Source organism: Euprymna scolopes, chromosome 27 (genome assembly GCF_053919585.1).
Source record: "Euprymna scolopes isolate OS-2025 chromosome 27, ASM5391958v1, whole genome shotgun sequence".
Taxonomy (NCBI): Eukaryota; Metazoa; Mollusca; class Cephalopoda; order Sepiida; family Sepiolidae; genus Euprymna; species Euprymna scolopes.
Window position 1 is genome coordinate 66111500 of NC_136508.1, and position 21470 is coordinate 66132969.

Genomic DNA, 21470 nt, shown 5'->3' on the forward strand with positions numbered 1-21470 from the left:
CCATTTCTGTTTTTTTCTGTCTATTTGTCTGGATAATTTAACTTAGGAAATCGAATAAGAAAGCCATTCTTAACATGGGGAAAGGGGTGGGGATTTTCATGTTATCTGAGAGGAAGATAATCATTAATCAGAAGGGACCGTATCTTGCCTGTCACTGTCATCCTGGAAGTCAAAAAGAACAGACAATGTTGACTATAACTAAATATTAGAATTATCCAATCACTAGTTGACGTGTCGCAAAATAAAATAAATCCTCTCATTAACGTCCATTAATAGAATATCTGAGAAGTATTAAATAAAATGTATCCACTTTTATTAGTTATTTAAAAAAAAAAAAAAAATTGATGAAACTTTTTCCTTTTTCCTTGTTTTCCAGATCCCTTAAACATAGTCAACTGTTGGTGTGTGTATGTGTTTGTGTGTGTGAGAGAGAGGGAAAGGGGACATATCACAGTCAAATTGGAATGATCTTTAAGCAAAACATTAGGAATAATTTTTTGGTTCTTGTCCAGAATTCCACCTACATTAAAAAAACAAAACAAAAATAAAATCTGTATGATGTACACCCATGATAAAGCAGAAATATCATATTCCAAAAATCATATAAATTAATCAAGTAGCTATATTTTTCTAAGGAAAATAATTTTTAAGCAATTTATGGCAATTCATAGACATTATAATGTAAATCTCGCAAGTTTGAATTATTGAGTTATCACCCTTTGTTTTATTCTTTTTTAGATTGTTTTTAAAATGGCGGACAAGACAGCCGTTCTTTTGTTACTCATAAAATTTGATTTTCGTTATTAAAATAAAACTACTTGATCAATTTAGATCATTTTTGGAATATGATATTTTCGTTTCGTAATGGGTAGGTATATCATACAGACTTTTCATTAATTTTGTTTTTAATATAAAAGGAATTCGTGGCAAGAAATAATTCTTTTTGATTTCTCTAGTAAATGTTCATTTGGGATTTTTCTGGAAAAATCGAGGAAGTTTCATTTGCACCAGAAATATCGACAAAAGGAAAACTTTTGGCGAATTTGTACATGATTGGGGTGGGGGCTACGCTGTACGTCTCCGCCAAACTGTCTTTCCCATTCTTTGTGAGTTCATCCATCTCTCAATTTGGCACAAGTTAGCTGACGGCAATAATTGGCTCGAGTGTCATAAGGAATTTGTTAACGAACTTTTCCTCAGAAAATTTCATTATGTGAGCACGGCCATTTTTTCGGATGTCCATTTTCTCTTCTTCTTGCAAGCTAAAAATAGTTTTCATTGCATCGGAGTAGCTGTCAACATCAGATGCGCGGAAGCCGGTCTGTCTGCCATTGTAAGGAACTACAATGTCCATTTTAGGACCGCCGGAATCGTGGGCCAACATTATTGTGCCGGCTGCCATGCACTCCACAACACCTGAAAGAAAGGACAAAGAAAACTTGTACAGACGAAATAAAAAGCAAAACATAAAGAACAATTCGCGTTTATTTAGAATTACACTTATTAAAAAAAAAAAAAGATATAAAAAAATCTTTATGATGTCATACTCCAAAAATCATATGCATTAATCAAGTAGTTTTATTTTTAATTGACAAAATCAAATTTTATGATTTTTAGCGATTCAAAAGTTTTAATTATTTTGAACACAAGCAAGATCTCTGTAGTTGAATTGAATTGTCGCCCTTGAATTTTTAGTAAAATTTAAAACAATATGGCCGCTTCCAATCTCTTTTGGACTTCCTCATAAAATTTGATTTTTTTAATAAAAAAATAAAACTACTTGATCAATTTACGTGACTTTTGGAATATAGCATCTCCGTTTTGTGACAAAATACATACATTGTAAACATTTTCCAGTATCTTTTTTTTTTTTTTAACTAGTTGTAATTCTAAATCAGCATTGAAAAAACAATATATTAGCAGACACCCCCAATGCTGATGCTATGGTGAACTTATTCAAATATAATTGCATTTTTTTGCTACACTGTTAAGGAGAGAATTCAGATGAAATATGTAATAAGGACCCCAACTGACTTCACTGCTGTAAGAAATTCTGCAGAAATAAGCAGGCTTCTCATTGGTCAGTTTGACCGCCCACAATTTTGTTTGAACCTATCAGATTGTTTGTTCTTACTAACTACCGAGGGTATTCTTGGCGGCAAATTTATCGTTTTAGATCGCCAGTTTTCACACACACAACTCACAAGGTGTGTAGCCTCAAAACCTCTTTGTCTCATTGAGACGTTTTAATGCCTTAATGTGAGGTGAAATGTTATCATCATTTGCAAACGCCAATGCCCTTATGTTGGGCGAAATATTATATTAATCGCACACTGTTACGCAAAGATAAACTATGAACTATTACTTTTTCCGGGTGTTACCGGCCCATATCAGCAGATAGCTAAAGATGACACATCTTTTGCAACTTGGATCTTTTTACTTTAATAAAATTTACGTTGGAAGTTTTAAGGTGAGACTGTTGTGATTTCTGATTGTTTTCTTTCATTCTGCCAAGGGCAAAACCGTGTGAGAGAATATCTCACAATGCAAAGAAAGAAACAAAACGACAGACCTTGACCTTCGCACACACATTTGCAATTGTTTTGTGGATTTTCGCTATTTTGCAATCTGTATATATTTATTAGGTTGGTGTAAAAATAATGTCATTTTTGGACTTTCTGTGATTTTATAGAAGGCATTCTCATTTTCGTACTTCCTCTTGTTGTGCCTACCCCATCGAATTGCCAAACAAATAAAAGAAATACTTTGAACTCACATTTTTGAGAGACACTTTTATTTCCTGTCTATACTTTCCATTATACATAATAAGTTTTGACAGAGCGGGAATTCATTGTCGTTTACTCTCATCTGTCTGCTGTTCATGTCGTCACGTCTCCCCCACTCCACTATCTATTTCTCCACGTGATGTTACCAGTCCTGCTACCTCCTACTGCTTCTCTCTATTTCACTGCAGCGACTGCTGTCTACGCAACATCACAGCACATTATGGTACACAATTAATGAAAGGGAAGTTAATATTTTTACTCCCTTATTAAGTAAAAATTTCTCATTTCACATTGTCTGGTTAGATGTTTACATTTTAAATTATCTTTGTCATTATCTGTTGTGTTGGCAACTAACTTCCTGCCATTTTTTTTCTCGAGATTTTATAAAAATAAACTAGTAAGGCTACCTGACATTGCCTGGAGCAAAAGTATGACAAATTTTATCCCTATCACTTTCCCCCCTCTTTCTTCTTTGTTCAACCCATTCTGATCAAAACAACCAAACCAAACACCAGTTCAGCTACCTCCTACTGCTCCTCTCTCTATTTCACTGCAGTGACTGTTGTCTACATAATGTCGCCGAATATTATGGTACAGTTCAACCATATATATAAAAACGACATTACTTTTGCACCAACCATATACAAAGCATTTTAAAAATAAAAAAAAGAAGCTATTCAAGCCCAACTTTGGATCAATATCTTTTATTAAAAATATTCCCTACTTCATCCGAGAATTCAATATGGATGATGAAGCGAATGCAAATCAAAGTTGATAAGCATAGACATAAACGGGTCTCGTAAACTTTTGTGGAAGCAATTATAGTTTGATTCGGGTTAATCCTGCCGAGAGATCTCTGTAAGAATCTCCTGGTACAAAAGAGTAATTTTGAAATTCAATTAAAATTAAGCTGGAGAGTAGAAGTTGGACCTTGTATTTAATTTTGGCATCTTTGTAACTCTTGCTTCTCTACCTGTGTCCTTTAGTCCTCACATTCTCTGAGTGAGTGATGTTTTTGACAAAGGAGGGAGAATTGCTGTTTTCTGGGTCAGAATCTATTCATTTAGACTAGTTTTTGACCTTGAAGTGGTATTTTTTTTAGCTCCTTACATAAAGTAGTTTCATGCTTTGTCTGATGCTATTTCCATCAAGAAATGTAAAAAGCGAAAATATCAGTCAAGATACATACTGGATTATCTTTTTATACTCTTTATGTATATTAAATATAAAGAAACATTTTTGAAATAAAATAAATATTAACAGATATTTTTTAATTAAAAAAATTCAAATAGAAGCGAAATCTTTGAAACTTATAGTATTCGTTTACCTCCTCACTATAAGATTAGACAAAAAGGTCAGATGAGTTTTTAAAAAGCCAGTGCACTAGGAGAAATGAACTTTCAAAACATATATAAGCAGCTGCATCAGCATTTCCTAGTAAGGGCACCTCAGGTGATTAGCAATAAACTAACTCCCTCTCAAAGCTTGGGAGGATGGACCTCCTAGAACTGTACAGAAGCATAGCTCAACCTAATAGTAACAAGGTCATTGTCGGACTGATTGTCAATAGCAACATGTTTTGTTTTTTTTGTATTTTTTTTAAGAACTTTTTTTTTCCCCTTTTCCTTATGGTCTCGGAGACTATTCTAGGTTGGTTTGTTGGTTGGTTGCTTTACGGCATATCAACCCTTTTTGGGTTATTTAATGCCAAATCCAAAGATTTTGAAGAAAAATTTTTTTAATAGAATATATTTGTTGTTTTCACGTCGGTTTCTATTTAACCCATAGTTGGGACCCTAACAGGTACTACCACTCCGGGTAAGAGTGGACCTGAGAGCAATGGTAATTAAAGGGTGGCTCCACACTCCCCAAAGCCCACAAGCTGGGACCTCACCACTGGATATAGTTTAAGGTCATATCCAGGGCCCCCATTGAGGGACTTTTACCCTCTGCAGGGGGGCAGTCGGCGTATTCTAATGCCCCACCGACAGGGCCGACTATTCTAGGATAAAGGTTAACGAATGCTAGGTTGATGGTGAGACAACACTGTGATGATCAGTAATCATTCAATTTCGGTAGAGTTTAATTATATAAGAGGATGCCTCAACAAGTATTTATTTATATTAAACTTGAAAACAACCATGTTATAGTCAGTTGGGAAGCAGCCCCACAGTATTGTGTTCCACAGACAGTTCTCGGTAAGATATCCTGTTCATGGAATTTTCATTTAGTTTTATGCATAGATAGAGACTGAGGGAAAGTTGTTGATGGTTGTTGAAGTAAGACGAGTAGAGCTCCTAGTTACAATGCCTCCCCGTGGGACAGAGTTAGACACCAGGGTCGTTTTTTTCACATGGAGAAAAAGAACAAAAATAAAAACCGTATCAGTCATGAAGGATTTCTCCTCCACTGAGAGAGAACAAGAAATTGATGTGCAGCATTTGAAGAACAGATACTACACTTTGAGTTATATATTTTTTTATTTACTCTGAAAAGTTTACAACCAAAACAGTAATAAACAAAAAATTAGGCACAAGGCCATTCAAAAATTAGGGAGGGGGTTGTCTATGGTCATCCTCATCACTGTACCTTTGCTAGGCTATGTTTGATCCTAGCTAAAGATCTCATTCACCACAATACCTCAAGCACACCGGGGGGGAGGGGGGTATGTCCTACCTAAGATTCCCAAATCATATTGTGTGTGTGTGTGTGTGTATTTTGTTTTTTTTTAAATAAACAATAAAATAAGCTAATGAATATAAAATTTTATAAAAAGCCGTTTGTTTAGTTTTATTTCATTGGCTTAGGATGGGGGAAAAAAGTCTAATAATTATAAAAAATATTAATGAGACCCTTCCAACCAACTCTGGGTGGTAGAATGCCCAGTTTTCCGACTTGATGTTGGTGAAAAACAAGCAAGTTGTTCTCTATATGAGGGCTGAAATTATAGGCAGGATCAAAGAAACTGGGGTTGGGGGTATGTGAAGTTTCTCTAAGATTGCTTATTGGAGTACCGGGGACGAAACAGAAAAGATTGAGGTGTGGCCCTCTTGGAGGTTTCTTATCGAGGATGGAGGGGACCATTCACTCGGCTACTTTGCTCTTGGCCAGAAGACCAATTGTTGCGAAAATTTTACAGGCAATGGAGGAGCCATAGATTGAAGTTCAGTCGAGCATCCACCATTAAAGTAGAGATAGAGCAGAGATAAACTTGCAACATTTCTTATGCTGCAAAGAGGAAGTAAGAAGGCGAAAAGGGCCTTGTCCACTAGATTTCAAAGATAGTTTTCTACCCTGTCAAGGCAGGAAAGGGTACTCTTAGGAACTCCTGCCCAGATGTAGCAACAGTACACCATCTTAGAACGTATTTGGCTGTTGTGCAGGTAGAGGATTACATCAGGAATGAGATACTTTCTGGAGCGTTAGAATGATCCAAATATTTTACCAGTGATTTTTGCAACGGATCTGATGTAGATCTTTCATTTCAGGTCAGGAGTGACAGTCAGTCCCACAAGCTCGTTAAAGCAAGGTGCTTTCTCAAGACAAGAGCCAACCATTTCAATTGGCATTGATGAAATTTTTTTAAGTAATTTAAAAAAATAAAACAAAAGAAAGACTAATGAAATTTTTTTAAGTAATTTAAAAAAATAAAACAAAAGAAAGATTAATGAAAAAAATTTTTTTAAGTAATTTAAAAAAATAAAACAAAAGAAAGATTAATGAAAAAAATTTTTTAAGTAATATAAAAAAATAAAACAAAAGAAAGATTAATAAAAAAATTTTTTTAAGTAATTTAAAAAAATAAAACAAAAGAAAGATTAATAAAAATTTGTAGTAAAATAAAAAAAATTTTTAATAAAATATTAAAAAAAAATTTAAATAGAAGTAAAATCTTTGAAAATTATAATGTTTATTTATTTCCTTGCTATAAAGTTAGACAAAAGGTCATGTGAGGTTTTAAAAAGCCAGTGCACTAGAAGAAATGAACTCTGGCCCACAAAACATTCCTAAGCAACTCCATCAGCATTTCCCAGTAAGGGAAACTCAGGTGATTAGCAATAAACTAACACTCTCTCAAAGTGAGAAGGTAAAACCTGGGAGGATGAACCTCTAAAGACTGCACAGAATCGTAGCTCAGCCTGATAGCAACAGACACTGTCAGACTAATTGTCAATAGTAATATGACGTTTTTTGTTTTTTTTTAGAAGTAGCAGGGTGACCAACGTTGCCCGGGATTGAATGATGATCAACAAATATTCTACACTTACATATTTTTATTATTATAGAAATCTGTAAAATCACGCATTTTTCAATCAAATCAAGTGATTACATGCTCTGATTGGGGACTCATCGCAAAGCACCTTGAGGAAGTTCACATGCCTCTTGCAGTGATTTAGTTAACAATACATTGTAGTCTACATTGCACTGTAGAGAATTTACTGTTGATTTTATAAATTATTTTTATATATAATGGCTTGAATTAAAGTTTAAAATGCAAAAATCAAGTATCATGTTTCAATTGTGCTCTAAACAGAAACATTCATTTCGAACGAAACAAAAAAAAAAAAATATTTCCTGTCTTTCTCTCTCTTACTTTCCCTCTCTGTCCTACTCTAACCAAGTCTGTCGACCTGTTCCACAAATCCCAAAAGCTCAACATGAAATATCTCAAAAAAAAAACAAAAAAAAAACACAAATAAACCTAGAACCCCATCCTCCAACGTAGACCCCTACTACCATGTCTCCTTCTCCAATATTAGGGGTCTACGTTCCAACCTTCCAGAGGTTGAAACCCAATTACAGAAAGAAACCTCCAAGATGCCCACACCCCGTGCCTAAATCAAAACGTAGATTCCATGAACAAAGCTTCTTTCTGAGAAGTGCACGCCTATGGAATTCTCTTCCGTTTGCCTGTTTCCCACCTGACTACAACTTGGATATCTTCAAGTCCAACATAAACAAATTCCTGATTAATCGCACCCTTAAGTAAGACACTTTATCAAATCTCCAATACCAACTATTACTATGATATTATCCCATTGATTATTGTACTCACAATAACCCTTATCCCCGAGTGGCTTCTGGGCCTTGATAAGTGGTGATTTCCCCCCCCCCATGTTCGAAAAAAAAAAAATCATGCCCCTGTCATATCAAAGAACCTACTGTTGATTTGATATGACGATCCTTTTGGCTTGTCTGGTAATAAAATTTCTCAAATGCACTTGTGATGTTAGGATGTTAACTTTGATCGAATTCGTCTGTTCCTTCTTTCATTAGATTATTTCGATTATCTAAGATATCACAATAAAAACCATACCTAAGAACATTGCCAGGGACATAAAGTACCTTTGTGTAAAATTTCATAAAAATAGGCCCAGCCATTTTTGAGTCCATAGGAAACGAACTCACACACACAGACAAAGTTCCTTTTATATGATAGTAGAGATTAATAAAATTTTAAAATGAAACAGTAATTTACAGAAAACAAAAATTAAAGAGAGGTTAATAAAAATATTACAGGGTGGAACGATAAAATTATCGCCTTAGAAAAGATGACATGATTCCATTTCTGTTTGATGAAGACTGGTTTCCTTTTTTTGCTGAAGACCATCTATAAGTCGGCCAGTTGTGTACAAATCACAAAAGCGATAGGAGCCTTCTATCATGTCTGAAAGTGACACAATGTTCAACAAACGAGATCGGAGATGCGCCTCTGTACAATTCATGCTCTCTACCGATCCAAGTTATGGAAACAGAAACATTGCCAACACCCAGACGGTTCAATGATTGAGGTCACAGCTCAATGCATCAGACAACCCACGGTTATGGTCTTTGGTGTGGTTTTAAGTGACGGCCACATCATGCCACTTCACATCTTCGAAGTCGGCTTGAAAGTCAACACCAAAGTGTACCTGGATGTGTTGAACAGTGTGGCGATTCCCTTATGCAATCAAGTGGCCGCTGGCAGACACTGGGTGTTACAGCAGGACGGCACCAGCCTACAAATCCAAAGACACCCAAGCTTAGCTTCAGAAAGAGTGCTACAACTTTGTACCCTTCTCTCACTGTTCCCCCCCCCTACCCCAACCTGAACCCGCTGGACTACTTCGTTTGGTCATATGTTGAGAACATCACCAACATGACCTCCTATAACAACCAAAGCTAGCCTGATCGCTGCCATCCACCGAGTATTCAGCAAACTCCTACTGGTGCTTGTTGAAAAGGCATGCTCCCAGTTCCAGACCCCTACTGAAGCGGTGATTGATGCTGAAGGTGGCTATATTGAATAGATATCAGCTCTACAACATAATCAAGTTACCCAAATTGATTTTTTTAAAAAAATATTTTAAAATAAAGCAAATAAAGCTGTAGTGTTGTTTGCTTCAGGGTGACAATTTTATCGTTATACCGTGTAGTTTCTAGTTGAAACCAGTTCAAAGAAAAACCACTTACCAATTCCAAAATGTTCATTCCACATCGTATGAAGACCAATGTCAGCCTCTGCGAGAAGTTGTTTCAAGACTGAAAATTCCACGTTCAGTTTGAACTCGACATTTTCTTCAACGCCTAATTCACTGCAGAGACTCTTCAATTCACTGACACGGACGACATCTTCATCGTTTCGACAACTGCCAACCAAATTTAGCTTGTAGTTTATGCGCTGCACCTCGGCAATCTGCGATAGGAATTTAGCAAAGGATTTTATCTGCAGCGGATGGTCTTTCTCCGGACGGAACTGACCAACAGATATCACTGACCGTACGCCATTGTTTCGTTGTAGAGGCATCTTCAGAAACTCGCCAACATCACAAGGCGGATATACAATCTCAGTGGAAGCCACTTTCCACAGAGATGAAATGTGTCCATACGTCCAAGAAGAATTGACCATCACAATGGAACTGCACCTGCCTGCTATTCCATAGATGAGTGCAAAAAGTCTGTAGTACCAGATCTTGACCCGAGTGAAAAAGGGGCTCTTGGAGACGAGTCGAGAGTTATTGTAAGACTCGGCACCTTCGCTGATTCTTCGTGTCATATCCGTACTGATCGTAGGGTAATGCACATAGCAACAGACTTTGCTACCACCAAAGAAACGGAATAAAGGCAGGGTGAAGGCAAACCCCATGCTGTCGCAATAAACGTCAGGAATAAAGGAGAAAAGGGCTTCGGTTCCGATGACCAGTGATCCAAGGCTCTGGCACAGCAGAGTAAAGCGAGGATAATGGTGAGCTTCTAACCAGTTGCGTCTTTTTAGAAAGACAAAATGAACGGGACCCTGAATGATGATGTTGAATCTCTGACGAGCTTTCTCTAGTATTTCAGCCCCAGTTGCATTAATATCCCCTGTGTAGATAACGCACATCACCTTGGAGCCATACCTAAAAAACAAAAACAAGCACAAATAAACTACAATACCAAACAAAAATGTGCATGTATATTATATATAGATATAAGGGGATTATATTGGGCCCAATATATAGTAATCTATAAATATAAAAGCGAAAATGTATGTATGTATGTATGTGTGTTCTCTTTTTCTGTATGTCTACAAAAGGCTTTTTTCAGAGAAGTGGTCGGTCGCCTAACAACTTTTTAAAACTTTTTATATCACATATAAATCGTAATATCTCAGAGTTAACAACGAAGCTCGCCTGTCTATTTAATTTGCTCGACTTCGGGAAGACAAATATTCAACATTTGTCGCTCACCGCATGTGGGTTAGTCTTTTTCCTATAACATCTTGGGAAAATAAAAATTTAAAAAAGCGTTCCCGCAGTAAATGAAATACTATCCCGCAGTCAAACTTGACCTCATTAAGTCATTAAAACGTGCACCTGCCAAATCCAAGTAATTAAATAAATTCAAACGTGTTTCCGTTAGCATCTCGCGGTGGCCCAATGGTTAAAACCGTCACACTCTTTTTTTTTTTCACACTTTAATTTACAACTTTGCCTCAACGGTTCGGGTTCGATCCTCATACTTACCTACCAAAACATTTTTTATTTTATTTTAACCCCCCCCCCCGGAGTTTTCACACACACCTCCAAACACCTGGGCAACACCAGGTACCCCTCGCTAGTGATTTATAAAGTTGAAAAAAAAAAAAAAGGACTCGTGTGCCACTACCAAGAATCGAAACTAAAACATTTAGCTTACGATTTACTTTTGCCTCAGACATTAATGCTTGAGCTATGAAGACATGTTTACTGCAAGACTAAAAATTAAAACATGAACCAATAGCTATTACGTTACACATGCATATTTGTAATGCCAACATTCAACCTTCATCTGAGAAATTTCATTTTTTTAATTCTCACTTTTGCACCGATTTTCCCTGGCTAAAACCCAAATATAAAGTTTCACATGGACTCGAATACCCTATATATTAAGTTTCATAACTAGACTAAAAACTGATGGAGGAGTTTGGTAAGGAAACAAATATATATATGCATACATAAATATAAACAGAAAGAGGTTTGTGTTTGCTATAACCTTATTATGCAAGTAAAAATAATGTAGAATATCTGCATGAATATAATTACACGTAATAGTTAACTAAAGATGATCATCCCATAAGAAAACCTAATAGGAAATTAATTAAAATAAATGTTTAAAAGAATATGTAAATTAGCTAGATCTTTTGCAGATGAATGCAATTCCACGACCCCATATATAACAAAGTTGTATTTTCTTTTTAAATAAATATAAAAAAGGGTTCTTAATATGAATATCAACACACAAAAAATAACAAATTTATAGGAATATATATATATATACTAGCAAAAGTACCCGTCGTTGACTGGGTTCAAAAACAGCCTACAGAAAATAGACTCTGATTTATAAAAGTATGATAGGTTATGAAAAGGAAGGGTTGTAAAGAGATAGCTTCGAATTTGGAGGTATAAAAACCAAAGCAAAATATGATGAAAGTAAAAATAAAATAGATAAACCCTATAATTTATTATACCATACCTGTTCATACTGAAACACTTATCACAATATTTTGTGGATCTATATTAAAAAACCTTGTTAAACTTTGTGACATATTTTCATTCTATGGAGGTCAGGCGTGAACGAACACCCCATAATTTTATTATACCATATTTCTTCAAATTGAAACATAATTATCAAAGTATACTTACGCAGATAGATATGAAAAGTCTTTATTAAAGTTTGTGCCTATTTCCATTTCATGGAGGCCAGGCATGAACGCAGACCCCACAATTTTATTATACCATCCCTATTTAAGTTAAAACATACTTATCAAAGTATTATTATGTACATCTATATCAAAAACACTTGTAAACGTTTTTTTTTTAATTTTTTATTTCCATACTTTGTGGACCAGACGCGTACGCAGACCCCACAATTTTAATGAACCACCGTTCTGCCAGATCAAACATACCCATTCCTGTGTCTCAATACATCTTCTATCATTATATGTAATCAGTTTTTTAAAATAGTCAACCATATAGGAGCCTATTCGTGACCACACACACACAGACATTCAGCTTTATATTATAGATATATATGTGCGTGTGTGTGCATGTATATATGTGTATATATATATATATATAGAAAGAGAATATTTGTAAATGAATATTAACAATTATGTTTATATCTACAGACACTAGTGTTTCATGTTTACATGATAATCCGTGTAAGAAGCGATAATTACTGCCAGTCAGGAGATTCGAATCCAGTCACAAAGTCAACATTGGCTCTAAGCTAGCATTTGTTAGCATTTTGCCTCCAGGCTACCAACAACACAGAAATTGAGGAAAATTAAGTATCTATAAATGCCAAATAAGTGGGCATGAACGGTAAACAGTCAGACAGTATTCAATGACCGGAAGACAAGTTGGAATATTGCAATTTGTGCTTGCAATGACCATTTTTTTTTTAATATTTCGCTATGGTCCAAATGTATTTGCTTATAAACCTCTCAGCAATCAGAACAAAATCAAAGACAGTAGATCCAAAACAGACAAAAGGTTCAATATCCTCTTTAGTTATCAAATTAGAACTTACTAAAAAGTCATCAGTACAAGGAAGGTAACGCAATTCTACCCATATTAAAGAAAATCTGATCTGAACCACAATTAATTAGAGTGAATTTCAATTCAATTTAACACAAGAGTGTTTGTGTAGATTAGTGATATTTTAAACCAACGCATTTCAATTTCGAAACATTACGTACTTACATGTATAAATTATAAAAATCATGGAAAATGATCCAGTAGATGATGTGTTAGATGTATTTAAAAAAAAAAAAAAATCTCCCCCAATTACGTTATCACATATTGTGTTAAACCTTGAAAATGCTGCTGTCAAACCTGACATAGTTATATGGAATAAGTCAGAGAGAGTGGTAACCTTGGTTGAAGTGAGTGTCCCTAATGATGGAGGTCTGAACAGAGCTGAACGAGAGAAACAGACCAAATATCAAGGTCTCATGTATGATATGAAAAGAAACTGGAATCTTAGGGAGATAGCAATCATACCAGTTATTATAGGTGATAAAGGGCTTATGAACCAAGTGCAAAAAAGATTCAGACAATTGCACTTAAGGGAACAGCGAGGATACTAAAAAGAGCTCTCGGTTAGTTTCAATAAAAAACAGGGCAATGTTGGCAGCTGGTTTGGCTGCCCCATACCCAGCATTACAATCTTCAAAGAAAGAAAATGGAAAAAAAAAAAATTTTAAATGGTGGATCCTTAATTTAACTCAAGGGAGATAAGGAGATAAGTCAGTGTCGTATTAAATTGGTCGCACAAATCCTCTGCATTAAAACATGATAAAACTCGATAAATTCTATTTTTTTACTTGTAATTATTTTTCCACTGGATAATTTTTTTCGTAATTTTTGGGATTTATACTAATTTCGACATGACACTTAAGTATGTAATATGTTTTCACCTGAAATGCATTGGTTTAAAAGATCACTAATTTACACAAGCACCCAAATAAGAATTAAAATACTCTTAATTTTTTCAATAAATTTCAGAAATTACCTACCATTCATAGCAAGTAAAGATAATAATTAAATAAATTCCTTTTTAGCATTGTAATCTGAGTACAAAATTAGGTGCTTCTACACTATTGGGACGAAATTTCGGAAATCATAATACTGAATTTCACATGAAATCAATGGTATCTACATATTCCTTGTATTTTTATCCAAAAATTATAAAAATCGATAAAGTAGAAAATTATTAATTAAAGAAAATAAAAAATAGAATTTGATGAAAACGATCATAAGACACAGGAGAGTTTAAAAGGGAGGTAATTTTCCATTTCGAATTAAACAAGATGGTGGCAATTTTTCACCTGAACTTTTTAATAATTCAGTAATATTCAGGTAATTTCGACTGCATAATTTGGAAGTTACCATTGTAACTTATTAGAACTGACAAAAAGAATCAGTTGAAACCATTGTTTTTTATCTGAAAACTCCATTTATCGACTACAAAATCTTGTCCGAATTCTGTAGAGGCGCCCAAAATTATTAAAATAAAATATTGGTCTGCATTTTTTTTGATTATTCAAACTACTGTTTTCATTTCAAGTGTTATTCTCACACCGCAAAGACCCATGACTTAACAGATGAAAAACAAAGTAAAATTCAGTTCTAAGTGACACTCTTCTGGAGGTTGAAGGTTCAATCCTCAGTAAGAGCAATACTAAGAATGCAATTGTGAATTATTTAAGACTTTAAACAAGCTATGGCTGCTAGAACGAGAGCATGCAACTCTTATGGATTAAATAAAGTGTTCCGTTACATATTATGCAGATTTCTCAGAGTTCAACAGAAAGATTCACAAGTTTGACAAAATACACCTGAAGAAGGTCGGAGGTTACATCAATTGAAACGTTCAAATAACACTCAACATGAGGACAGTAATACAGATAATCCTACCAATCCAAATTAGCAAACTTTATCTAAAAAATTCAGAAACAAATATGGATAATTCTCAAGGTATCTCTTTTGTCAACTCTGCCTTTCTTAAACTTTTCAAAATAGAAACTTAATAGCCCCCAATGGATGGATCCACTAATCTTTCTGTTTTTCTAACTACTGATCATATTATTGGGATTTTTATGACTCAAACTTATAATCTATGGTTCCCCCCCCCCGTCTTTCACGTCTAGCTGAACCACTATCAATAATTTCCCCACACTCTTTATCTGTGTTTAAACCTAAGTGTAGCTTCCATGAACAATGCTTTTTTCTTAGAACTGCACGTCTATGGAACCCTGTTCTATTTTCCTGCTTCGCAACTGACTACAATGTGGTTGTCTTCAAGTCCAATGTGAACAAATTCTTGATGAGCTGTTCCTCTTAAATGATCCAATTTACCAAATTTCCACTACTAAAGATGACAATGATATGTTCCCCTTGACCACAGTACACTCATCAACCCTTATCCTCAAGTGGCCTCTGAGCCTTGACAAATGGTGACTCCTTTGTAAAAAGAAAAAAAAAAAAAAACTTAAAATTTGTAAATGTGACTTTTAATCATAATCAGCATTTATAATTTTAATACTGATTCTTTATTCCATAGGAGATTTTTCACTATATCCCTATAATGACACACTAAAATTTAAACATGATTTCTAATGATAGAGGATTCTAAATAATTGCTGACTATTTCAGGTTAGCTATTAAAATACTCTGGGAATCTATAAGTCATGTCTGGAGATCTTTCATTAAAAAAATTTGATTTAAATGCTATTATAAATCTTTATAAGTTATAATCACATTGACGCAACGGTTTTCGCCAGATCACTGATGTTAAGCAATGATGAGCCTGGCCAGTATTAGATGGGTGACTATTTGGGAATACAGCACTACTATGAAAGGAAGAATTAGGCGCCACCTTCCCTCCGCTAGTCTGTGCGAGACCCTTGGGCAAGGTAGATAACCCACTTCAGCCCCCCAATCAGAGTAACGTGAGGTTATGAAAAGCAAGTGACTGATGTAATACAGAAGCAATCAGGAATAATTCTGTTAATGGTTTCATATCCTGGTGTGTTGGGCAGAATACTCCTTTGGGTACAATGGTCAGAACAATCACTCAGTATGGGCACTGCTCAGACAGAAAGAAACTGCAATTTACTGCCTGTTCATATGCAAAGAAAGCTATAGCAATACATCAAACACTTTTAAGAAACAGCATGAATAGAGCTCTGAATGATGAGCAACAATGAATTCATGAATCACTTAAGGGAAAAATATAGATGGAGAGTCATAGCCATCAATGCTCGTGTCAAGCAGGGCACCACTTCAATGAATGAATGAATCTTTGAAAACAAATTATTAAGCGCTAGTTGTATTTGTTAAAATTATTGAGGTTTTACAGAACAATTTGGAACTGATTTGTATAAATAATTTTTTCGTATAGGTATATAACTATATATAAAATTTTATATCATTTGGATTATTCGTGCTACTGTTCCGATCTTGAATGTTATTTTCACATTTTGGTCAATATAACCTTCAAGCTTCTTAATGTGTATCTTGTTGAACTCTGAGATCTTTCTGTCAAACAATTTCGAACGGAACCCTTTTTTAATTCACCGAGTTAGCATTCTTGTTCAGTCAGTCATCACTGAGTAGAAGTCCTAAGTAATTTGCAGTTGTATTTGGTGTATAGCCCACACATTGAATCTTCAACTTCCAGAAGTGTGTAACTTACCAACTGAATTTTAACAAGTACTTTATCCACGATGCCATGTGTCCTTGAAAATTTAAATAAAGGGGTCTGTTCACAATTCCATGCAAATTTCCAAATTCAACAGAAAGATTTACAAGCTCAACAAGATACACCTGAAGACGTTCGGAGGTAACATTGACTTAAACATTGTGAAAAGAAAAATCAAGATGAGAACAGTCGTCCTAATAATCCAAATTATCAATACTCATCTCAAATATTCAGAAAGATATATAAAATTAATTTTGTATTATTATCATTCTCTCTCTCGGCATAAAACTCTAGTGTCTACAAGTATACAAAATAAGCCGTTAATCAAAACAGAAGACACTAAAATCATTAAACATTCAGTTTTGAGTGTACTGAACAGTTCATTTAAATGCAATTCAGATAATTGAACCTCACATTAGTGAGGGGGTTGATACGCGAAAAAGCTGTTGAGAGCTAGGCCCTGAAATGGTGTGTATTCTCTCCTGATTACCCAACATTATCTAGAAACCAGAATTAAATACCCCACAAGTTAAAACAGCCAATAAACGTAATTATATACATGTCTACAAGGGAAGTTGTTTCTTCCAAACAACAATATCTTGTTAGTTGCTCATTTCATTGTGAGTTTCTGCTACTGTACTAGTAGCAAATATCATTTTGCAGGTATAAAAAAATAATTAATATTTAAAAAATATTATAGTTATTAGCAAGACCCGTGTACCGGCATTACACAGAACAGAATCGGTAAAGGATTCACCCCCTATTTCCGCCAAAAACAAACTAAACTATGGCTGTTAGTGAGGGCTATTGCTGGCCCTGGAAAATAGTGAGCATCGGCTTTTGTGACCAAAATTATATGAGTTGGCTTCCACTGTTGGACATTGTCTGGCAGTGACAGCAAAAGCCACTGGCTCTGATTGTTAGCACTGATGGTTACTGGCGATTAGTACTGGTTTGGGTTGATTACTTAAAAAGAATGTTGTATCTTTTGGGTCCTCAGTTATTGATGGAGAAATCCTTCTAGACTGTGGAAGCTTTTCATTTTTACTGTGATTATTTTGATGAATGCATAGACACAAACTTTTGTAGTCACTTTCACCGAATGTTAATATTCAGAAATGTTTTCATAATATGGAGGGGTGGTTAGGGTTAGAGTTAGGGTTAGGGGTGGTGCATGTGACTATTAAGAAGCACAACGTTAATTGGCACCAAGGAAAATAAACAGATACAGTTAAAAATAAGCATAAAATTAATGGAATTGTTTTTAAAGAAAGAATGAAAATGTAGACGCAGAAACCTATGGTTTTTGTTGGTAATCCTATATTCTTAGAACCAGTTGTATTTTTTTTTTTTTTTTTTTACAAAGGAGTCACCACTTATCGAGGCCAAGAGGCCACTCGAAAATAAGGGTTAATAAGCATACAGTGGTCAATGGGACAATGTCGTAGCAATTGTTAGTCGGAAAGCAGGCAACCGGAAGAGAGTTCCATATGTATGCAGTTCTAGGAAATAAACTTTGTTCATGGAATCTACGCTTAGGTTTAGGTAATGATAAAGAGTGGGGGAAATTATTGATAGTGTTTTCGGCTAGACAAGGGTTTTTTGTGAAAGTTTGTAACAGAAAATGAAATAGTATTGCATTGTTCTTGAAAGTTATGTCTAATCATTCAAAATCTGCACATTCCAATTATTAATTTGTTAATTCTGAGTAATCATATGCTAACAGCCAATCAGAAGTAACCGAAACTTGGCAAAGGAGAGGTTGTTATTTCAAGCCGTGTTGTGGAAAGGACTAAAGTGAAATGTAGGAGGAAAAAAACTGAACACAGTGTCTTATCAGAAACTGTAGCTAATACAGAGGAATTCCCGGTTATGCTGAGGGTAGTATGAGGAGAAAACAATTAGTGGGTGAAGATCATGTTCCCACCATTAAACATGTCAGGATTTGGAATGTGATGCTTCTAGGAAGTAATATAACATTGTTCGATAACAAAAGAAAGTGAACGATAAGTTGCGCAAAAAACGACAACACATAGTGCCTATTAGCCTGACTATATTGAATTTATATGTGGCATTTGCGGTTGCAAACTTACGCTTTTTTCCAGCAGGGAAAAAATGTGCCTGTTTTACTATGTATGGAGATAAAGCTCCTTTAAGAAATTAAGGTTGATGTTTCTTTAGGGAATTATAATAAAAAAAAAGGACAAGTTTAGTGCAAATGCAACATTCTGACTTCCGGTTGTTGAATACTCTCTGACTGTTTACTATGCATGCCTACCAACTTGGCATTTAATTTCCTTCAATTCTTAATTGCTGGTAGCCTTGAGGTAGCCTATGGAGTCAAGGGTAACTTTGTGACTGCATTCGAATCTCCTGACCAGTAGTAATTATCACTTCCTATACTGATGATTGCGTAAGCATCAAATAATAGTATCTGTAGGTATAAAAAAAAATATTTATCTAATATATATATACATGTATATATAAGTATATGAGGGACATTCCAAAAGTAATGCTTCTTATTTTTTACTCCACCAGAATATATCAAAAGGGATTGCAAATTGCATTGTTATGATGACTGACTCTTATGCATTCATGACCTTAAAGATTCATCTCTCTGTTGCAGATATTGATGGTATGAGATTGAGAAAGCAACTCCTATCATGGACATGCCTCAGAAGCAGAGATGTGTCACTAAATTCCTCCATGCAAAAAAATTTAAACTGATTAACATTCACCGGCGCCTGTTAGACATTTGCGAAGCCAATTGCAGTTCATGCCAGCACAATTAGGAGATGGGTTTGTCGATTTCAGAGTGGAGACAAAGATGTCAGTGACAAAGCACACTCCAGATGCCAATGCACAACTACTACTCCATCGTTGGCAAAAGTGCATTGAGAATGGTGGTAACTATGTCGAAAAAAAATAAATTCTGGAGCACAAAAGGTTGCTTGTTTTAATGTTACTACTACTGTCTTCGTAGCTCTTTAACTTTTTTTTTTTAGTTCAAAAATAGGATGCATTAGTTTTGGAACGACCCTCATATATATATATATATATATATATATATATATATATATATATATATATATATATATATATATATTTCTTTTTAAAGATGTTAAAATTTGCTTACTTCTGCTGCAAGGCTCGGACAGCCACCCACAAGACTCTTTCGCCCCCTCCACCAGCATTGCAATAAGGATGGAAGAATCCGATGGTGAAAGCGCCCGGGAATAACTGTGATGATTTCTGCCGTACATAAATCCGTGTGATCAGCAGGAACAGAGCTATGACTCCAGGAACAACGAGGAAAATGTGGGGGTAAGCCCACAGGAGGAGAAAAAGCATGGCAATAAAAGCCATTAGTGAAACTGGAAGGAAAAAAGAAGAAAAACTATTTTATCACCTCTTCATTATCAGAGATTAATCCACTAAATCTCAGGATGTCTAAATATTTTGTTATTGAGTCAAAACTTTTTGTAATGACTAAAAATGGGTTAGAATTAGTGTTGGGATGATTAATCGGAATCGGGAATCAGAAAAATCGGAAATTTGGGGGGGGGGTAGCAGAATCGGAAAAATTTGTGCCTATTTTCTGATTTTTTATTTGATTTTGTTTAAAAAAAATTATCTGCTGGTAGTAATAATAAAATAATCAATATTTATTGATTTAAATATTTAGTAATACTAAAATTTATAAATTATCCCCCCCCACACACACAAACGCATGTGTTTTTACATTTGAGAAAATACATGCAAATTTAAGATGTGGTTTTTATATGTTTTTCAAGCTGAATAAACATGTTACATTAAATAAAAACACTAGAAAATTATCCAGTTAGGTAGAAAAGTAACTTATCTTGCCTTTGATAACATTTATTTGTTATATATTTGCTTTTTTGACAACTTTTTCGAATCTATGTGTATAGTAATAGAAACCCCAAAATTTTAATAAAACTGAAAATACATTGAAATCTATGTGACAAGTAAAAAGATAGTAGAAAAAAAGGCACTCTTGCAGAATTTGACCCGGATCCTCAGGATTTTCCATCAATTATGGTTCGGGCTCAATTGGCAATCACCGGATTAAGCCGAGCAAAGTAATAGACACAGACAAATTTAAAAACAAACAAACCGAAAAAATAGAAATACAATAAAAAAAATAACAAAAACCTACCGCAAATTTACTGAATATATATTTTTTTTTCAAGAAAAGCAGCATTTTGTATTGTTTATTTAGTATTATTATTATTTTATTTTGCAATTTTTTTAGCAACAAAAAGTTTTTTTTGTTTTCAAGAAAAAAAATGAACGTTTTTTTAACTGTAAATTATTAGATGAAAGTAGCTTTTGTTTTTCAAGAAATTTTTAATTTTTTTTTTTAAGAAAATTGGCAGTAAATGATTTTTTTTTTAAAACAAGTTTTATAAGAAACGATGAATGATTTTTATGAAAACCATAAATTGTTAGGTGAAAATACAAAAAAAAGTTTGGGTTTTTTTTTTTTCAAGAAAATTTACAAATTATTTTTTGTCTACTAGTGTTAAAAAAATAAACAGAAAAAATATCCCCCTACAAGAGAACCAAAAAAAAAATGAAATAAAAGCAAAAATAAAAAAGAAAGCAATTCCAGGTCGGATATGAAAACAGGGTTAATTATTGATTGCAATGGATACAAGCAAAGCATATTTTCTAAGCCGAAAATTCCTTTTATGCACCAAGTGTAAATTTAGCACTTTCTTAAAATTTTGTTAAAACAAGTTTATAGTACAACACTATATCGAAAACTACACCTTACATTTTTTTTTTTACATTCATTGAATAAATTGATTTCAAGTGATTATGTAACTATAATTACTGACCGGTTTGTAATATTTTACTAGCAGGGAAACTTGACATTGCCCGGGATTGAACAATGATCAAATGAATCACACTGCCATATTTTTATTGTTATCAAAATTGGTGAAATCGACC

At 34.4% G+C, this 21470-nt stretch overlaps 1 protein-coding gene across 4 annotated transcripts in view; it reads right to left on the reverse strand.

The window, feature by feature from the left end:
• Positions 1-291: 291 nt before the first annotated feature.
• LOC145248882 (GDP-Man:Man(3)GlcNAc(2)-PP-Dol alpha-1,2-mannosyltransferase-like) overlaps positions 292-21470 on the reverse strand; it is a 42408-nt gene continuing 21229 nt past the window's right edge. For 2 of the 4 annotated variants that reach the window (XM_080110643.1, XM_080110642.1), the window contains 3 exons: positions 19630-19867; positions 9240-10165; positions 292-1416 (listed from right to left, as the gene is read on the reverse strand). In XM_080110643.1, the coding sequence (XP_079966769.1) occupies positions 1139-1416; positions 9240-10165; positions 19630-19867 (1442 nt within the window). In that variant the 3' untranslated portion in view covers positions 292-1138. The remainder of the gene's footprint in view (positions 1417-9239; positions 10166-19629; positions 19868-21470) is intronic. The other 2 variants (XM_080110644.1, XM_080110645.1) reach the window with 1 other exon arrangement.